This window comes from Sylvia atricapilla, chromosome 2 (genome assembly GCF_009819655.1).
Source record: "Sylvia atricapilla isolate bSylAtr1 chromosome 2, bSylAtr1.pri, whole genome shotgun sequence".
Taxonomy (NCBI): domain Eukaryota; kingdom Metazoa; phylum Chordata; class Aves; order Passeriformes; family Sylviidae; genus Sylvia; species Sylvia atricapilla.
In genome coordinates this window covers 29,331,029-29,350,247 of record NC_089141.1, presented here as the reverse complement: position 1 = coordinate 29,350,247, position 19,219 = coordinate 29,331,029, and the positions used below count along the sequence as shown (strand labels likewise).

The following is a 19,219-nucleotide window of genomic DNA, read 5'->3' as shown; positions in this document are numbered from 1 at the left end:
GCCCTCCCTGCCGGCCCCGCCTGCCCCTCTTTCCGATTGGTCAGTCCGTGGGTCTATCCCCGCCCCTGCCCCGCCTTGTTTTCATTCCCCCTCGCCGCGCGCGGCGGAGGGGAGCCGGCTCGAGCCGCTCTGGCCGCCGCCCCCTGCCCTCCCCTACCTTTATCGTCCCCCCCGGTGCATTGTGGGATAGTGGCGGCCCGGCACGGCAGCGCCCCCTCCTCCCTCCCCCTCCCCAGCTCCTTCTCCATCCCCAGGTCCAAGATGGCGGCGGCGGCGGCGGCTCCTCCGGCCCCATCCCCGCCGCCCCCTGCCCCGGCGGGCCCTCGCTGCCCGGGCTCCTGGCCCAACTTCGCCGTTGTCTGCTCCTTCCTCGAGCGCTACGGGGCCCTGCTGGACCTGCCCGAGCTGCCCTTCCCCGAGCTGGAGCGCGTACTGCAGCCGCCGCAGGAGCCCGGAGACCAGGGTGAGCGACTTCGATACCTCTCTCGCCCGCCCGCTCTGGGCGTTCGGCTGAGGGGGGCCCGGGGGGCGGAGGGGGACCGGGGCTGTCCCCCCCCCGCCTCCTCCCGGCCCCGGGGGTGGAGCGCGCCGAGGGAGAGGAGGGGCCTGGGATTCCCGGGGGGAGGGGAGCCCTCTCTCCCTGCTTTTTTCGGGGGGGAGCAGCTATTTGTGTGTGCATGCCGGGGGAGAGCTGCCTGCCCCCGCGGCGGGCACGGGAAGGAGGAGTTCTCCCTCCCCTCACCTCCCTCAGTGCCGCCCGTGACCCCTCTCCGTCCCTCCCTCCCCCCCACCCCCCCATTCCCTGGGCTCGTTCCCGAGCCGTGTGCGGGTGGGACTCCTTGCAGAAAACAGGGATAAGGCGAAATAACTATTTTCGTTCAGCTTGGCGCTGGTAGCCGATCTCTCTTCCACCTCCTCCCTTCCCCCCAGCTTTGGGGGCGCTTCACAGCCTCTTGCCCCCCCCATATCTCTGTCCATTTTTACCTCTTCCCGAAACAAGAAGGGAACACACACGCACACACATATACAAACACACGAGAATGTTCCGATCCCCAGTGACCACCCCCCCCCCCGCCCCGTTTCACCTCGGTATATTTGGAATGAGGAATGGGGGTCACGGAAAAGCCCTGAGCCCCCCCACGGCTGCTGTCGTGGGCCGTCTCCTCCCCACAAACACAGCCAGCCATTGTGTGCCACCTCCATCCCTCTTTTCTTCCCCCTCCTCCTTCCCCATCCCCTCTTCCAGTTGCGGGGGGGATAAGCTGTGGCTGCTCGCTGCTGCTCCCCCGCCGCCACCTGAGACGTGCGAGGTGGAGGGATGGGTTATGCACTCCGCTGTTCGCTTTCGAGCTGCTTTCGCTCTCCTCCCTCTCCAGTAGCAGGTTTGGTTGCCAGACTCTCTAATCCCAGCTGCCCGCGATGGATGCGGGAGGGTCCGGGCCAAGCGAGCGGCCTGGGGAAGGAGAGCTGTGTGGAGGCGGCCGCAGGAATACGGAGGGGAGGGAGCTTGTTGCTCTTGATCTCTTGTCTCTGTTATTCGTTTGGTTGTTGCCTCTGCACTCTTGCCACATCGGGAGCCCGTGCGGCTCACGGCGCATGCTCGGCAGGGCCCCTTGGAAACTTCCTGCTGCTGGAGCAGCCCGGCTCGGCGCTGCGCTTGGTCCGGCAGCCCCTGCCTTCTCCCCCAAAACCTGCCCGCTCTCGCCTCCTTCCCCTCCAAGCCCACCCCGTCTGGGCCGGGGAAGGGGGGCGTGTGATTAAATCGGCGGGTAGGTGTTTCCTCATATAAAGGAAGTCGTATTTTGCTAAGCGCAGGTGTCCTGTCTGTGAATTCACTACAGCCGCTGCTGAAACAGGATGAAACATGATTAATGTGTTTTCTCCTCGTGTTGTCTGTGAACTTGAAAGAGACAGATGAAATCCACAAAATTCTTAAAATAGGGTTAGCTTTGTGGAAAACATATATTTGTATTCAATTCCCCACCACTCCTGTTCCTCTTGCGCTCTGTAAAGGACTGTCTTGGTTTTGAGAAACCATTTAGAAAAAATGTTTTTTAAACTGTTGCAAAAGTTATTAATGAAAGCCACCAATGCATGTAAAAGTTTGGATTTTTTAGTGAAAACAGGGATTTTAAAGTGATGTCTGTAATGAAAACTAATGGTCTCACTGTGTGGCACAGAGTGAGTGGATATGTAAGTGTAATTTTGTTGTGTGAACTGCAGCATAAATTAAACTGAAATTAAACTGAGATAGTGGCCTGTGTTTTAAAAATATGCATTTTATTTAAAAAAACTCAAACGCCATAATTTCTGATGACTTTTAATTGCATGAGGGGGGTTGTCAACAAAGCAATGTTTACTGGGTGACTCTTCTCTAAAAAGATTTCAGATGACTTGTGTTATGGAGTTTGCTTTATGGGTTGACTTGATACTTGTCAAATTTTTAAGCTTTTCTTTGTATTGCCCTTCCTGTTTGGCAAGGGACAGGTTATTCTCCCTGCTTTAGAATAGGCCCCCCCTAAATGGGAGTAGATGCAGCCTCTGAAAATGTAATGTCTGAAGTACTGGGGTTCTTCGCTTGTGCCTGGTGTAGCTGATGTAATTGTAGAGATAAATCTCATCTCTAAGAAATGAAGTGTGGAGGTGTGAAAAGCAAACTTGGATAATTCTTGATGTTTTGTCTGATAATTGGTGGGTGTCTTGGATATCTCTTCCTTTGATAAAACCAACTTGTTGCTTTTGGTCTGTGGTCTTGGTCTGTGGTACACACTATTATCTGTTGTGTTTTACATTTTTGGGAAAATGGCTACAGTGACTAGTTTTCTCTGCATGATTTTTACTTCAAGTAGCCCTCCAAGTGGTGTTTTTAAGGGTACATGTCATTAAGTTGATAAACTCTGGTGGAAAATGGAAGTGGTTCTTTTATTTCTGAACATTTATTATTTACAACTGTGTATAGTTTTCCTTGGAATGCAAAAGGATTTTTGTTTCAGTTTGTAATGTACAGTTAGTTTCGCTTTTGATACCAGCATTGCTTGACAGTGTATTTGCAGTGACATAATAAAATCTAAGGAAATAGCTACAGAACCTCAAAGTGTTGAAACACTCAAAGGTTTTTCTCCTGAAATTTTAGAAAGTGGAGCAAGTTTTAAATCTCAACTGTGACACAGCACCTATTTGTGACTCCTCTTTATATTAATCTTCATATTGATCAAGGAAGGGGATCAGTAGTTTGAGGGTTTCCTTAATTATCTTTAAAACCGTTTTGATGCTCAGCAGTTTTAAAATGTGGGATTTTTTTTAAAAGATTTTGTTTTTTAATGCATGGCCTATATTGTCTTGTCTAAAGAGTTACTCTTGGGAGATGCCAGCAGAAGTTCCTTTATATTAGGAGCCCCAAGGAGAACAAGGAGCTTAGGTTTGGATGTTGTTCAGTAGTTGTATAACAGTCATATTTTGTTTCCTGTTAACAATTAGAACCAAGTACATGGTCATTATTAAGGAAGCAGGGTATAATATTTCCGTACAGGCAGGGATGCTGAGCAGATGCTGACAGCTAGGAAGCTACTAGTTACTTCTTAGAGGGTTTTTAGATTTTTGTTATCACATAGACAGCACTTGAGCTTCAGTGTACTACCTCTCCTTAACAGAGAATTTCAAGACAAATAGTAGGGGCAGGCAGCAGTGCTCAGGTATGAATAGTGTTCACTAGTAGTCTGACTAACTGAGATATCAAATTAACCGGTATTAGTAGCATGTTAGAAGCTTTAACCAACTGTACACAGGTTGGAATTTAGTGGGTAATGTAAAACATACTTGATTGGGAAAATAAGAATGTATGGTGTTGGTTTCACCCATTGCTATTGAATAGTGGGATAAACTGATAGATCTGGAAATAGTCCGCTATTTACAAAAGCTCTGTGATAAAATAGCTTAATTTTTCTGGCTGGCGGCTCATTTAAAAGTTGCAACCATTCAAAAAAAGTAATATGACCTATAGTTATCTGGTAAGGATTTTATTTTATGAACAATAATTATGTTGCCTTTGTGGGTGCTTGTTCTTGCTCTAAGTACAATGTTGTGGCTTGGATTGCAGTTTTGATGATCTTGAATGTCTTAGGAAGGAGTAAAGTTGAGTGTCTGTCAAGATGGTGACAGTGTTAATTCACAAAATTTGCTAGTTGATTTGCCTCTGAAAGTAAATTGTTTCTTACAGGCTTTATTTTAAAGCAACTGCTGTGGTTTAACCCCAGTTGGCAACTCAGCTTACCTACTGTCCCCTGGTGGGATGGGGGAGAGCATTGGAAGGAGAAAAGTGAGCAAAGCAGTAGGCTGGGACAGGCAGTTTATTAGGGAAAGCAAAATGAGGAATCTGTTCACCACTTGCCATGGGCAGGCAGGTGTTCAGCCATCTCCAGGACAGCAGGGCTCCATCACATGTAAGGGTGGCTTGGGAAGGCAAATGCCATGGTTACCAGTGTTCTAGTCTTCTTTCTTCTTGCCCCAGCTTTATGTGCTGATCTTGGCACCATATGGTGGGGATATCCCTTGGGTCATTTGGGGTCAGCTGTCCTGCCTGTGTCCCCTCCCAGCTCCTTGTACACCTCCAGCCCCCTTACTGGTGGGGTCAGTGAGGAGCAGGAAAAGCTTTGGCCTTTTGTGAGCACTGCTCAAAAATAACACAAGCAACTTGGTATTCACAGGAAAAGGTTGCCCAGAGAAGCTGTGGCAGCTCCATTCCCTGGAAGCGTCCAAGGCCAGGTTGGCTGGAGCTCTCAGCAAGCTGGTCTAGTGGGAGGTCTCCCTGCTGATGACAGGAGGCTGAAATTAGATGGTCCTTAAGATCCCTTCCAACCCAAACCATTCTAGGGTGATCAACACTGTTTTGAGTACAAATCCAAAACAAAGCCTAATACTAGCTACTATGAAGAATATTAACTCCAAGTCACCACAGGAAACCCAATATATGATTTTAGCTGGAACTTCTGATGGCTGAGACCTGTTATTACAACCATATTGCTGTACTTTGAGATGCAAAACTAAGGTAATGATACAGATCATCCTGCATTATGCAGTGGTACTGCTTCTCCTTTGCCTCTGCTTGCTTTCAAAGGCAAAACTGCAAACTGGAACAAAATATCACAGGAAAGCAATGCTTGTTCTCACCAGTATGTGCTGTAGTGGCTTTTTTGTTTGCTTGGGATTTTTTTTGTTATTTATGGGTTTTTTTCCTTTTGGTTTTTGTTTGTTTGTTTGTTGGGTTGTTTTTTTGTTTTGTTTTGGTTTTTTTTGAGAGAGAGAGAGAGATTTATTACTTTCAGAAGAAGAGAAGTTGCAAATTTAAATAGTAAAAAATGTAGTATAGGGGAGCAAAAGCTGTATTTGTGTTTGGGGCTGTGTTTAAGGAACCATGCCATCAAGTCCCTGCCTCCTTTGTGTCGGTAAATAGCTTGAGAATCGGTATAAATGTTAATTAAGCACTTGGTCTCCAGTGAATGAAAATATTAGTAGAATGTTAGCTTGCACAACAGAAATCTAATTTTACACATGGTTACGCAAAACACTCACTGGTCTGCCGGGTTCCCTGGTGTGTGAATGGGAGAAGCTCTCCCGGAGGTGAATGGCATCTTCCAAAGTGTGCTGGGCTGCGGTAGCTCATCGATTTCTGCAGTCTTTTCTTAGCAGTGTGGCGTTTGATTTGTTCATCACTGAAGCGGTCGCGAGCACACATGCTTTGTGTGTTCTTTCAGTAAAATTGCGTCAAAATCTTGTTGGTGCAGATCGTGCTAAAGGTGGTCTTGAAAATAGCAAGTGAGTTTTGTGTGGATTTCCAGTCGGAAGCACTCTTCCATACTCTCACTGCAGCTCAAACTTCTTTATCACCTTTGACTCTACACAGTCACCCTGACAGACTGACCTAGCCTGGAAGATTGTTGCTTAATAATTTCAGCATGAATGTGTTATGTTTGTTTGGAGTGTCGTAATAAAACCACTCTGCATGTGTTGGTCAGGGTTAAAATGGTTTAAAGAAAGAAGCGGTGAGGTGCAAATGCCTAGTAGGAGGTTCATTTTTCTTGATATTTTCTCCCCTTTTCTGTCGTTATAACGAGTGCTTAGGTTAATGGCAGGCAGCTTATGGAAAATATGTGCAAATCATTTGTAGAGAATACCTTGCTACACTGTACCTGAAACAAAAGTCTTTGGGCTGACCATGCTTCAAAGCAGTAAGTTATATTTTATAAGATGCTGTATTTTTCCTGAATCTTCTAGACACCTAAAACGTTTTTTCAAATTAATTTGGATCTTGAAATTATTTGTTTTCAGTAGATAGTATTTGGTTTTTGGGGGTTGGTTGGTTGGGGGGGGCTTTTTTGTTTGCTTCTGTGGTGGTTTTTTGGGGGGATTGTTTGTTTGTTTGGGGTTTGTTTCAGGGTTTTTTTTGTTTGTTTGTTGTTTGGGTTTTTGGGTTTTGGGGGCTTTTTTTGTGTTTTTTTTGGTCATTCCAATACCTTTGGAAAGCAATAAAGCAATACAGTGATAAGCTTAAGGGTTCCCATTCTCAGAAGTTAACAATTAAGGTTGACTTAAACTGCTGTTGAGTGTATATATATCTGGGAGAAAGATTTGTATGTATGAGAGAAATTTTGTAGCTGTTCAGGATAACAAAGGCAACTCTGTTTAATGACGAGTAGCTTGACAGACTTTCAAGGTCAAGATCAGCTGTGTTCCCAATGAAAAGTAGTAAAATGGTGTTCTGTTAATGTGATTGATTTTTCTTGTATTTAATGTTTGATATAAAAAATGTTTGTTGGTTGATCAGAAGTTTGATGTGACTCTTAAGTAACATTGTGATATGTTGCAGTAACTCATAATATCCACAGTGGATTGGTTAGTATTAAAAGTAGATGGTAAATTTGATATGGAAGTACTGTCAAACATTGCTTTACTTTAATAATTGATACTGTACATTAGTTTTATTGTCAGGTTTTAGTGAAGAAGGATTAATTCATGTGGTGTCCTCTTACAAAAATGGCCAAGTTCTGACTTATGTTGGAAGTGTCTGTAATGCTGGCTGGGTGGAGTTTATTCTCACATTACATATGGCTGCACTTTCTTCATTAACATATTAAATGTGTGGCCATATCAATATTAGAAGCTTTCTTCTGCCCTTAAGCTGTATCAGGAGGTGTCACTTGTCATCTGCTCTGCAGGCCTGAGTGTTTGTGTCTTTTTGCACCCTTTCCTTTGTGAATCAGAAATTTTAACTGCTCTTCTGAATCAGTCAAGTATTTATCACCTTAATGCAGGCTGACCTGACTGTATTTGTGGAATGTAAGTATATAATAGTGCCTTCCTTCTGCGTCTAGGGGCTGAACCAAAACATTTATGTGAAAGCCATTAATCTGCTACCTGTTAGTCAAATGCTGCATTTTTAGCTTAACAACTAACTACTGGAGTATAAATGTGTAGTTAGTGAACTTTAGAACTTGGTGTATTTCTTCTGTGCTTGTTTCATTTTTTTTGCTATGATGGAGCTCTACACTCATGTTTCTAAACACCAAATTAAATCATTTGTTTAAAGTAGACTCCAGTGGATTGGAGCTGATATCCTCAATCAGCATAACAGGGTTAAATCTGGAGAAAGTAAGTTGTCGGGGATCATTCCTGTGCTGACTTCATGGCAAATAAGTCTCTAATGCAGAATAAACTTGTCTAGGCTACACTTCAGTCAGTGTAGATTAATCTGATGTTAAGGTCACTGTGCCGTATCTACACATGCTTTTCAGGTGTTCATTTAAGACGTGAAGTTTATCTTGGAAATAATTATCTCATAGCTATTCCTATTTTGTTAGTTTTTCCGTGGGGAGACTTCACACCTTTATGTGTGTTGAGCTGACATGTCAGCTCATCCCAGTGTGCTTTCATATTTATGCTGTTAATGCAGTTTTAGGTAGACTCAACATCTCATGATCCAGTGTAGAAGCCAGGAAAACAGTATATTTCTAGTGAGAGAAGCAGTTCAATCTCTTTCCAGTAACACTGCCCATCTGAAAGAGATGGCAGAATGCCATATGGAATGGAAAAAAGGAACTTGGGGCATTGCTCTCCAGGCGCAGTTGAGCTACAGAGCATCTGAGGCCTCCTCACAAAGCTCGGCCTTCCTAGGGATTATACAGATTCTGTTGGAGCATGTGCCTCCATCAAGGAAGAGTGCTGTGCTTTCAGTAGGTGGCTTTATTGAATTCTGATGCAGTTTGGATGGTACAGAACTGGAGGAAAGGCTTCTGATATTCCTTCCAAGTCAGAGTCCTAGGGCTTATTTCAGGACAAGGGTATAAGAACAAGAAATGTAGGTAGAAGTTCTTGTGGCCGGTGTTCAGTGAAAGAAGCTCCATGGCAGTGCTGTACCATGGTACATTTGAATTGGAGAACTTTATGAGCATCAAAGTGAGTTGTGTGTGGCCCCATTATTGCATGTGAGGTGCAAGTTATATTTCATCCAGCAATCCATCAGTACTTTGCCTTGACCAACTTCAGAGGTCTGCAGAAGCTCTAAGAGTTTCTCAGAATATTCTCCCTGCACCCATCTTTGTAGTTCTGGGTCTTCCTGAATTTTCAGCACTTACCATGAAGTTCTTTTCTCTTGTTTGGGATTAAATCAAGCTGTATTAGTTCTTACGCTGTCTAGTGTAAGAACAGTTAGCTCATAGACATGTACAGTTATTAGTGTCCACTGCTTGGTACATACATTTCCAAGCTCACCCCAAAGCTGACATTTTATAGATGCACAGAACAGGCCACATTGGAAGGGAAGACACTGGGTCATCTGGTCCAACTTCTGTGCTCAGTCAGGGTCTTCCTAGAGCACATTGCACAGGATTGCATCCAGACAGTTCTTGAATATCTCTGGTGGGAGACTCCACGACCTCTCTGAGGAGCGTGTTCTAGAGCATGGTCATCCATACAGTAAAGAATTTCTTTCTCATAATGAGGTGGAACTTCCTGTGCATCAATTTCTGCCCATTGCCTTGTGTCCTAGTGCTTGGCATGAGCATGACTGAAGAGAGCCTGGATCCATCTTTTTGGCACTGTCCCTTTAGGTACTTACATACATGGATTAGATCCCCTCTCAGCCCTCCCATCTCAAGGCTGAACAGGCCTCAGCCTTTCCTTCTAAGAGAGATGCTCCAGTCTCTTAATCATCTACACAGACCTCCACTGAACCTGCTCCAAGAGCTCCATGTCTTTCTTGGACTGAGGAACCCAGAACTGCAGACAACACTCCTGATGAGGCCTTACCAGGGCTGAGGGAGGGGCAAGATCACCTTCCTCAACCTGCTGGTAATGCTTTCCCTAAGGCATCCCAGGATACCATTGGCCCTTTTAGCAACAGGGGCACTGCTGGCTCATGGACAGCTTGTTGTCCACCAGGTTCTTCTCTGGAAGGAGCAGAGCTGCTTTCCAGCAGATCAGCCCCCAGCCTGTGCTGCTCTGTGGGTTTATTCTTTCCCACAGAAAGCACCCTGGATTTGTCCTTGCTGGATTTCAGAAGTTCTTCTCTGCCCATCTCTCCAACGTGTCAAGGCTCTTCTGAAGGGCTGCACAGCACTCTGGGGTGTTGGCCACTCCTCCCAGCTTTGTGTCACCAGTGAACTGCAGAGGCATTCATCCAAATAATTGATGGGTAAGTTATACAATACAGGGCTCAGTATAGAACCTTGGGAGACACTACTAGTGACAGACCTTCAACTAGACCCTGTGCTGCTGATTATGGTCCTTGGGGATCTACTGTTCCAGCTCACTGTCTTCTCAATCAGTCCACACTTCCTGAGTTTGTCATGGGAATGTTGTGACAGTGTCAAAATTCTTGCTAAAGGATTCACAATATCCACTGCTTTCCCCTCATCATCCAGGTAGTTGTTTCATTGTAGAAGCCAATTGGGTTGGTCAAGCATGGTTTAATGAATCTCTGCTGACTACTCCTGATCACAATGACAGGAAGAATTTCTTTGTGTGGGGTGAAGCAGAGGACAGGAGCTGCTGAACTGTCAAGAAGGGGCAGGTGATGGGAAGATGACAAATAATGCTGAAGAATGCTGTGGCTGTGTGCTCACTGCTGCCTCAAAGCCTTGCAGTAAAAGCATAGTGTTCAGTTGTGGTATAGCAAGGTCTTTGACTGTTCACAACACTTAAGCTGATCTTTCCACCCTGTTTCAATACTCTTTCTCCTCTTCCATTTTTTCTCGAAATCAATGAACTTTGCTTCAACTCATCTATAAAACTCGACAAACATTTTAGCATTAACAGGTATTAGTAGCCTTTAGCATTTGTCAGTCTCTCATATATTCCCCAAGAGCTAAACAAAGCTCTTGAAGCTCAAGCAGCAGAGAATTTCTCAGAACTACTGTAGAAATTTTGACCATGTTGATGTCTCATGGTCTGGGGAAGACAATTTCTCTAAGTGAGAGAAGGCCTATTCTTCCTGTGTTTCAGCAGCTCTGTTTTAGTAGTCAGCTTCTTTCCATTATGGTAATTTAGGTCTGTTAGTACTTTGGAGAAAAATGCTGTTTATACCCTTGAACTTACAGGCTTGGTTGATATTTGAAGAATGGGTAGGAAGCAAATTTTACCTTACCTAACCTAATCTTGAAAATCCTCTTTTCCAGGAAAATGGTGCTTATCAGCATGAAACTCTGCCTCTTTTTTTTATTGTCTAGTGCTATACCATTTTTCTATTGTAACAGTTGTTCTGAACCAGTAGTATGCTGAATAAAGCTGGTTATTTAGGTTTGTGTGTAAGTAAACACTTTATTTCCTACTGTCCTCAGTGTCCCTTTGGTACTGCCCTGGCTGTTTTCCAACTCATCTACAGCTATCTAGGAGCACCAGTGCCAGGGCACATTTATTGCCTTTTAGTATTAATGACTACCAGGATTATAAAGGTTTCCTCCTGAGAACAAACTGTGGTGGTTCACAAAAGCTGTATTAATTAGTGGATGATAAAATGTGGAAATTTTAGTTTGATCCCAGAGCCTGCAGTGTGGTGTTCATGTACTTATCAACAGTATATTGCAATAAAGCATCCAAGGTGGAGAGGTGTGTGGTGGGATGCAACAACAACAAAAAGGAACACTTGACCTCCCCCTCCCAGTATTGCCTGTAAGTGGTAGTTGGGAGGGAACCAGTTTAAGCTGGCATTAAGTAGCCATGTGAATGCCGTGCTTTGCAAAGGACACTTCCATTAAGTGGAAAAATCGTCCCTTGAAATGTATATTTAATTTTAGACAAAATCTGTAGCAGACAGCATTAGCTGACCTCCTAAATTACATGTTAGCGCTGTGTGTGAAGGTTAAGAAAGTTTAGCATCAGGTAAGAAAAACTGATAGAGCAACAAGGGAGCTTTTGGAGGACCTAACTGTAATAAAGGGAGATCAGAAGGAGTAGTCATAAGTCAAGGAATAAAAGCACTATGCCCTCGATGATGGAGCATGTTCACAAAGCTAGTAGATGTCTCTGAATGCAGGTTGAACAAATGGGAGTAGGATAAGCCTAAGGGCTGAGGGTCGGTTTGCATGCTGAGTAGAAATAGTTTGAAAGGTGGAAATAACCCTGCTGAAGTTCAGGAGGAGAATGTATTCATAGCTAGCAGTAGAAAGAAGGAAGCTAAAAAGTCCAAGGGAAATTTGCAGAACATGTGGACAGAAAAGTGTCTTATGTAAAAAAAAAAAAAAAAAAAGATCTAGGAGACATGGATGGCTAAAATCATCAGCCACAATACAATGATTAAAGTAAGAAAATAAGTAAGTTACTGAGAACTTAAATAACCTCTTTGCATAAGGTGTCATTATTAGGCTAATTTGCGATATCTTGATTTTTATTGCCTTTCTGGCAATAATGATAAAGCATAGTAAAACTGATGTATTAGGCAATGATGTGGAACATGGTTAATAATGTGGAAGTATATTGAATTGCCTGGATTAGGAATTAGCTCAGCTTCCTGAAAAAATTTAGAAGTATGGCTGGTAAAAAAATACAGGTGTGTATTTGAGTAAAGAAATGGAAACCAGAGTGACTAACATGTTTTAAACACTTCAGCAAAGATTTAGGAAATCAAAAGCAAGGGGCTTTTATGTGTGGTTTTGACAAACCTTATGGAATTGTAATGTCATAGTTCTAATAGTTGTAGTAGTTACTCTCCAGAGAGAAATATTCTGGTGTTTTCTTTTGAAAGCATGGATAGTTCTTCTGAAGCAAAGATAGATGGCTCATGTTTGACATATGCTTACATATAGATGCCATCTTTTTAAGGAGGTCACTGATTAAGGTGGTTGTCTTGGCGTTCCAGAGCAACCTAACGTGGCGCGACCCAGATAGAATAATGTCAAAGAAAGGGCCAGGCACAAGAGTTACTTTGTGGCAGGAGGAATCAGGTGAGGCATGGAGAATGTTTTTAGCCTTTGCAGTCTAGCAAAGGTGCAAATGTTCATGCAAACTGATGTTACCAGTGGTCTGTGTTCTTGCTGTTGATTTTAAATTATGACTTGTTGAGGAGGGGCTTTGCTTTCAGTCCAGCCATGGCAATCCTGCCTGGCAGAAGGCTGGCAGAACATGAAGGGCTCCGTCACTCAAGGTGAGTCAACCACTGAATGTGAGCCAGCATCACGAGTGGTCATCAGTTCAGAGGGAAACCACCATCATAAACCTTAAACTGATTAAATAACAGGAAGCTGGTTAGAAAAATACATTATTTTTTAGTGGTCACTGTAGCCTAAATAAAGTAGAATTGCTAATTTCTTTAATATAGTTTTTTTTTTATAGCTTGAGCAATCAATCTCATTTGCCTAGAAACCAGAAGGACAGGAGTTGTTTTTAAAAAGATCAAGGTGTAAGATGGCTAATTCAGCCTAAGGGGAAACACTGCTGTCAATAAAATACTGCCAATGGGCAACAAAACTTCAAATTAAGGAGAGTTGTAAGTATGCATTATAAAGGAAAATGTTTATAACAATTACATCCCAGAATATTTTAAATTAGCTGTTAGCTCAACAAACTACTCTAGGTAGTATTGTGATAAGTCAGGAAAGCATGCCTATTAACAACAGATAGGGAGTTTTAAAATTAACAAAATAACAGCATGAGGAGTGGGCTGAGAATAATACTAAAACTTGAGGGATATATTATTTTGAGTATGTGTATCCACCTCTTGTTTTGTTGTTTGCTTGTTTGCCTCTATCTTGATCTTAGTGCTCAGTGGTGGCAGCTCCGCCTTGAAAGATAATGGGGAATGTTGAGGAAGGAGGACTGACTGTGTGTCAGCTTATACTATTGACTTCAGAGGACATTTTTAAAAGTATTCAAAGCAAGGCTCCTAGAGTTTTGCATTTCTTTTATATTGTAAAACCAGAAAAACGTTGCATTGAATGAAACTCCAAAGTAATTGAAGTTTAGATGCCTTTCACATGTTCTGTAATTGCAGCTGATTGCTGCAAATTATTATTGAGACCAAAGCCCAAAAATATTTAGAAACTGATGAACATTGAGTTGTAGTAAAAATATTTGAAAATAAAACTAAGACAAAGTTTCATGCTTTTATGTTAAGCCAGGCTCTATGAAAAGGTGATTTAAGGCCAACCTGGGGCAGGTCATTTTGTTACATGTGCTGTGTTTTTTCTTTAAAGCGCACCTTCTGAAACAGCAGCTGGTGGTCACTGTCACATGGAGAGATGTGCACCGTGGTTCATTGTTTTCTTTTCAGAGTGCCATGCGCTCTCAGCCATTTCTACTGCTCAGTGTGTTCACCCTCCTTTCTGTCTGTTTATATGGGAAGGGAGGGATTTGATGGCGGAAGTTTTTTGCTTTCAGATACTGTTGTGTGTTTGGGTTACTTCGTGGTGCTTTCCACCTGTCTGCAGCCCAAGCCACCAGTTTCTTCCCAGATCCTAGTAGCATCGATCTGTGGTTGTGTAGGTTGGAGGGTTTCTATCTCAGACATGAGGACTGAGTGGTGGCAGGCATTATGGAAATGGTAGCTGCAAATTCAGTGTCCCTTCAGTCTGTTACCCTTGTCTTACTCTCTAGCTCAGATTAAATGTTGTGTGAGAGGTGGCTGGCGGCAGCTGAGCCTGAGTTACTGAGAGGCAACAGGAGAGTCAACAGTGCTGCCAGTCTGGCAAAGGGGTCTGAGGCTTTGAGGCTGCCTGGACAGACCCGAGATAATGTCAGCCCCAGAGCTAACAGTCTTGGCTCCCCTGGGAAGCTGCAACAGCCCCACAGTTACAACTGTCTCTTGCAATTAAAAGAATTATGTTAACGGGGGTAGATATTTTAATAGTGTTGACAGGTCAAAACATGAGTTTGCTGATAGAAACTCATACCTAAGAGTTGGGCGTTTCAAGGAATGAAACTTCTGTGAATCTTCACTTTGTGCATGGTTTGGTTACCAGCTCTTAAGAGGACATAAGTGGTTTTCTTGAAGTCTAAAGCAGTCTTCATTTTAGATCTAGACTTAAGGAAGTTGGTGAAAACCCACACTGGTTTTTATGTACTACTAGCACTTTGTCAGACAACTGTCTTGGACAATTCTTTCTTAAATTTATATTTTCACATGCTTCCTGGGTTTCGTAAGACATAATGGACAGAAAGTTGCTACTAGCTCTGAATCAATTTAAAAGAACCCTTAAGTTCTGTGCTAATTGGGTTAAAGTAGTAGAATTCTTTGTTAGGATCATGAATTCATCTGTAGAATGACTTTCATCCAGCCATGACTGATACCTTTGACAGGAATCTTTGTCAGCAGCTGGAAATGTTGCTCTGTATGATTGTTTTGCCCAAGTCTCTGCGATATGATGCATCGCATTCTGGATATCTGATGTTTTTATAAACTATTTTAAAATTTCACTTGCACTGCTGATAGATTAATGAACTGATATTACCTTAGAGCAGAGCGAGCGTGCAGTTACTTATTTCCAGCTGACAGGGAAGCGTGTTCTGCATTACAGAATGACTTGTGTTGGCTTCACCTTCAAAGTTTGCTTATCCTGATCCTTAATAAAGCCTCATGCTCACATAATGCTGCTGCTTGTCAAATACCAAATACTTACTGAGTAGTACTCAAATGTTTCTGCACCAGTTCGTCACTGCTGGATGTTTTGAAAAGCGTCTTTGCACTGTAGTTTTATACTTGTATTTCTTTAGGGTCCAGTAAATAAAAAATATTATGCAAAAGATTATGGTTTGCAAGACTAGGTTTTCAAAACAAACATGTCTGCAATATTTGATTGCTACAGAGAAACGACAAAGAAATATTGCAGTGGTTTGGTAAAATTGTTGGTAAATGAAAGATAAAGTGTTGAATCCTGGAGTATAACTGACTTCTATTTGAAATGCAAGTTGGATCACCAGTGACTAGAGAAAAACTTACTATTTTAAAAATTAAATCTGAAAAAGGAGAGAAATGTATTTATAATAGATCTCGAAATAGATCTCATGTGATGCATGGAAGAGATAAATATTTGGGGTGCTTTGGGGCTTGGGGTTGGTGTGGGGGTTTGTTTGCTTGTTTTGGGTTGGTGGGTTTGTTTGGTAGGTGTTGGTTTGTTTGGCATTTTCTTGTTTGGTTGGGTTTTTTTGTGGTTGGTTGGTTTTTTCCATCTGAAGAGGAGACTGAGGAATTATAACCTTGGGAATGAAACTTGCTTTAGAAAAGTGGCTTTTATTCAACCCGAGTTTTTTAATATTGCCTTTTTATTCAAGTAAGAGATGTGAGAGAAAGTGATTTTGTAGTATAATCAACATCTTCTGTCTGTTAATGCTGTTAATATTCACACTTGGACAGTATCTGGAAATGTGGTAAAATTTGACACCAGAGGGATGTTTCTAGTAACGAAACCAAGTAAGAGATTAGCATGCATTTTCTTCTTTTCATAAAGTGGAGTGAAAAAGGGCTTTCATTCACCTTATCCTCTAACAGAAATTGTTAAAAGCAGCTTGTTATGTTCATTAAGTGAATAAAGCTAAAATAAAGTTGATGGCTTCTTAATTTATGAGTTGTGATGTATACAACTACATGCTAAACACTTTTTTCACTGCACTGAGGGTGTTTTAGTTTAACATAGCAGGATATAAGCTTTCAGCTGAAGTTAAATGCTGCCATGCTTAGACATTTGATTTTGTCTCCTGGAAATGTTTGTTCACGGATAAATTGTAGGAGCTAAAGTCAGATCTGCAACGGTAATTCTGTGTCAGATGGGGAGCATAAGAGCTTAGGGAAGGGTTTAAGAATGAGATGTACCCACCCCCAGCAACTGATAAATACTCCTGTATCTTTAAGACCTTCCCTAACTGAAAGAGATGGTTTTCACTGGAAAAGAGTTGCCAGACACTCTATAACAGAATTAATCTCTCCAAATGTATTTAGCAGAGCTCAGATGTTTTACTTTAGGATGAGCTGACTCTTTCTGAAAGTTTCTCTATGTGAGTTGTGAATGGATTATATGGAATTAGCTCAGGTGTCAATATATATATTTGCTTAGATGAATCCTACTGCTGTGCTACTGCCCTTTCCTATTTTTTTAATGGCAAAATGTCAAAAAAAATTCCAGGAGTTTGGTGTAGGAATGAAAGCTCCGACACCTTTTCACAGGAATTACAGGGTTTTTTTCTTCTTTCTTTGTTCCCTTGAATTTTGCATTTATTTTCTTATTGCTTGTCTTCACCGTCTTTAGGAGAAGGAGCTGTAGTTTTGATCTGAGAGTGAACAAAGACACTGAATTAAATTTTACCACTTAAATGGCTGTGCAACTTGTTAGTGTTAGATCAAAAGGTGAGCATGGTGAACATTGCATGGTGAAGTCAGCCTCTTTTGCTTACGTCCTTTCTGCAAGTGTGAGCCTCCATGATTGTAGTGGCCAGCAAGTGCCTCAGTCCAGACTGACGTCGGGATGTAAATCCTCCTTTTGCTATCGACATTTCTGGAGAGGGCTTGTGCTTCAGAATATGTGCCTTGTTAGCATTTCTTATTGCACAGTTGGATCAACTCCTCTGATCAACCTGCTTGTTCTTTGTGTTACAGCTCTGAACTCTACTTGTGCTTTCTGTAGGACACCTTTGTGCCTACCACAAGCAGAATGGGCAAGTGTATTCTGCAGCAAAGGCTGGCTCCCAGTGCCTGAACTGGGCATGTTGATGCCACCCACTGCAGCTCGTCTCTGCCTGCTTCTTCTGGTGGGAAACAAAGCTAACTACTGAAATTTCTCTGAAGTGAACTTACCGCGGTGTATCCAGAAGTCATGAGATGCATACTTGCACTGAGGAGCTGTGAAGCGCTCCAGAATCCACGCCTAAAGTGTAATCTTTACAATTACTTGTCACCTTTGTTGTACCTACACTTTATTTAAGAACTGAAATTATATAGTTCAGGGCTAAAGGAAGGAAATGAGGAGAATTTTCTGTTCAGGGTTGAAAAATCTTGGTTGTATTGCGAGCTGAGACACAACGGGAAGCAGAAGGATCCTGGGAGTAATTTTAGTGTCCTGTTTCTACTAGCTAGAATGAAAAATACCTGTGCTGCCATGGATTTGCTTTCATGGGATGTGGTCCCAGCACTTTCAGTCAGGGTTTGCATGTGCCCAAATGAAGGATCAGCAAGTCAAGTGCACTTGATTTTAGACAGTGGAAAATGTATGGTGGTGTCACTGCATGTGAGTTAACTGCCAAAAATGGCAATCAGTGACAATTTCAAATGTTTTCAGTACCTGTTTTTAAGGGCAGTCTGCTTGTTTGCATATTGCTGCCACAGCTTGGTTTGTCTTACTTGGTCTTCACGTGTCCTAAGTTTGTGGACTGGAGCCCGTTTTTTATTCAATACATTTTTTGAGTCAATAAACTGGGATTTCGTGTGCTGTCTTTCCTGGACTATTTCCAGTTTCTAAAATAGATTCTGTGCTATTTTTTCCTGCATTGTTTTCAAAGTAATTTTCTTTTTTTTCTTCTACCTCCTATTTTTTTTCGTTGCACAGGACAGCATGCTTTTCTTGCTAAATTTTATGCTGTATTCTAACATCCTGTTCTGCTTTTGTAAACCTTTCTGCTGTTCCTTATAATATATTGGCTTAAAAAGTCCCCAACATTCCTAGGTGCTTAATAGCCAGAGAATGAAATGGGGAGATTGTGAAAGATTAGGCCATCTTCTGCCTGCTAAAGGGCTGCTGAAGAACAACTCTCCAGGGATTTTGTTTACTTTGGGATGGCCTTCAATTCCAGCTTCAAGAGTTATGCCGATGACAATGAAAGTGATTTTTTAAATCTCAGTTTCATAGACAGTGAGAAGGTGACTGATGGTAGTGTGAGCCTTAGAAAGCAAAGCATAATCAGATTGGGAATTCAAGGGAAGATTGTAGAATAAAAGATGTGGGAGGAAAGGGCACTCAAGGTGGTGCTATGGGTTTAGGAAAGAGGGTTTGGGAATCTGCTTCTCGGGAAAGGACCTGGGGGTGTTGTTTGACAGCCGACATGAGCCAGCTGTGTGCCCAGGTGGCCAGGAGGGCCAGTGGCATCCTGGCCTGGAGCAGCACTGGTGTGGCCAGTGGCACCCATGCAATGACTGTCCCCCTGTACTGGGCACTGATGAGGCCATACCTTGAATCCTGTGTTCAGGTTTGGGCCCCTCAGTACAAAAAAGACATTGAGGTGCTGGAGTGTATCCAGAGAAGGGCTCTGTAGGGTCTGGAGCACCAGTCTGGTGAGGAGCAGCTGGGGGAGCTGGGATTTTTTTTATTCTGGAGAAAAAGAGACTTGAGGGCCCTTATCACTCTACAACCACCTGAAAGGAGGTAGCAGCCAGGTGGAGGTTGGTCTCTTCTCCCAGGTAGCAAACAATAGGGCAAGAATAAATGGCCTCAAGTTGGGCTGAGGAGGTTTAGTTGGATATTAGGAAAATTTCTTCATGGAAAGGGTGGTCAGGCTCTGGAACAGGCTGCCCTGAGAAGTGGTGGAGTCACCATTCATGGATATATTTAAAAGACCTGTAGATGTGGCACTTGGGGACATGGTTTATTGCTGGGACTTGGCAGTGCTGGGTTGGACTGATGTGATGAGGTCAGGATGCAGCTCTGCTAGCGAGGTCTGTTATGCTGCTGATGCAACTTACTAAAAGAGCTGGGGGTAGAAAAGGCATTTTAGTCCCAATTCAAAGCACTTTCCATGTTGATGACAGTTCATT

At 42.9% G+C, this 19,219-nt stretch overlaps 1 protein-coding gene across 1 annotated transcript in view; it reads left to right on the top strand.

Moving 5' to 3' along the window:
- Positions 1 to 99: 99 nt before the first annotated feature.
- Positions 100 to 19,219, top strand: part of RSF1 (remodeling and spacing factor 1) — a 60,383-nt gene continuing 41,263 nt past the window's right edge. The window contains exon 1 of the mRNA XM_066341229.1: positions 100 to 463. Coding sequence (XP_066197326.1) covers positions 262 to 463 — 202 coding nt within the window. The 5' untranslated portion in view covers positions 100 to 261. The remainder of the gene's footprint in view (positions 464 to 19,219) is intronic.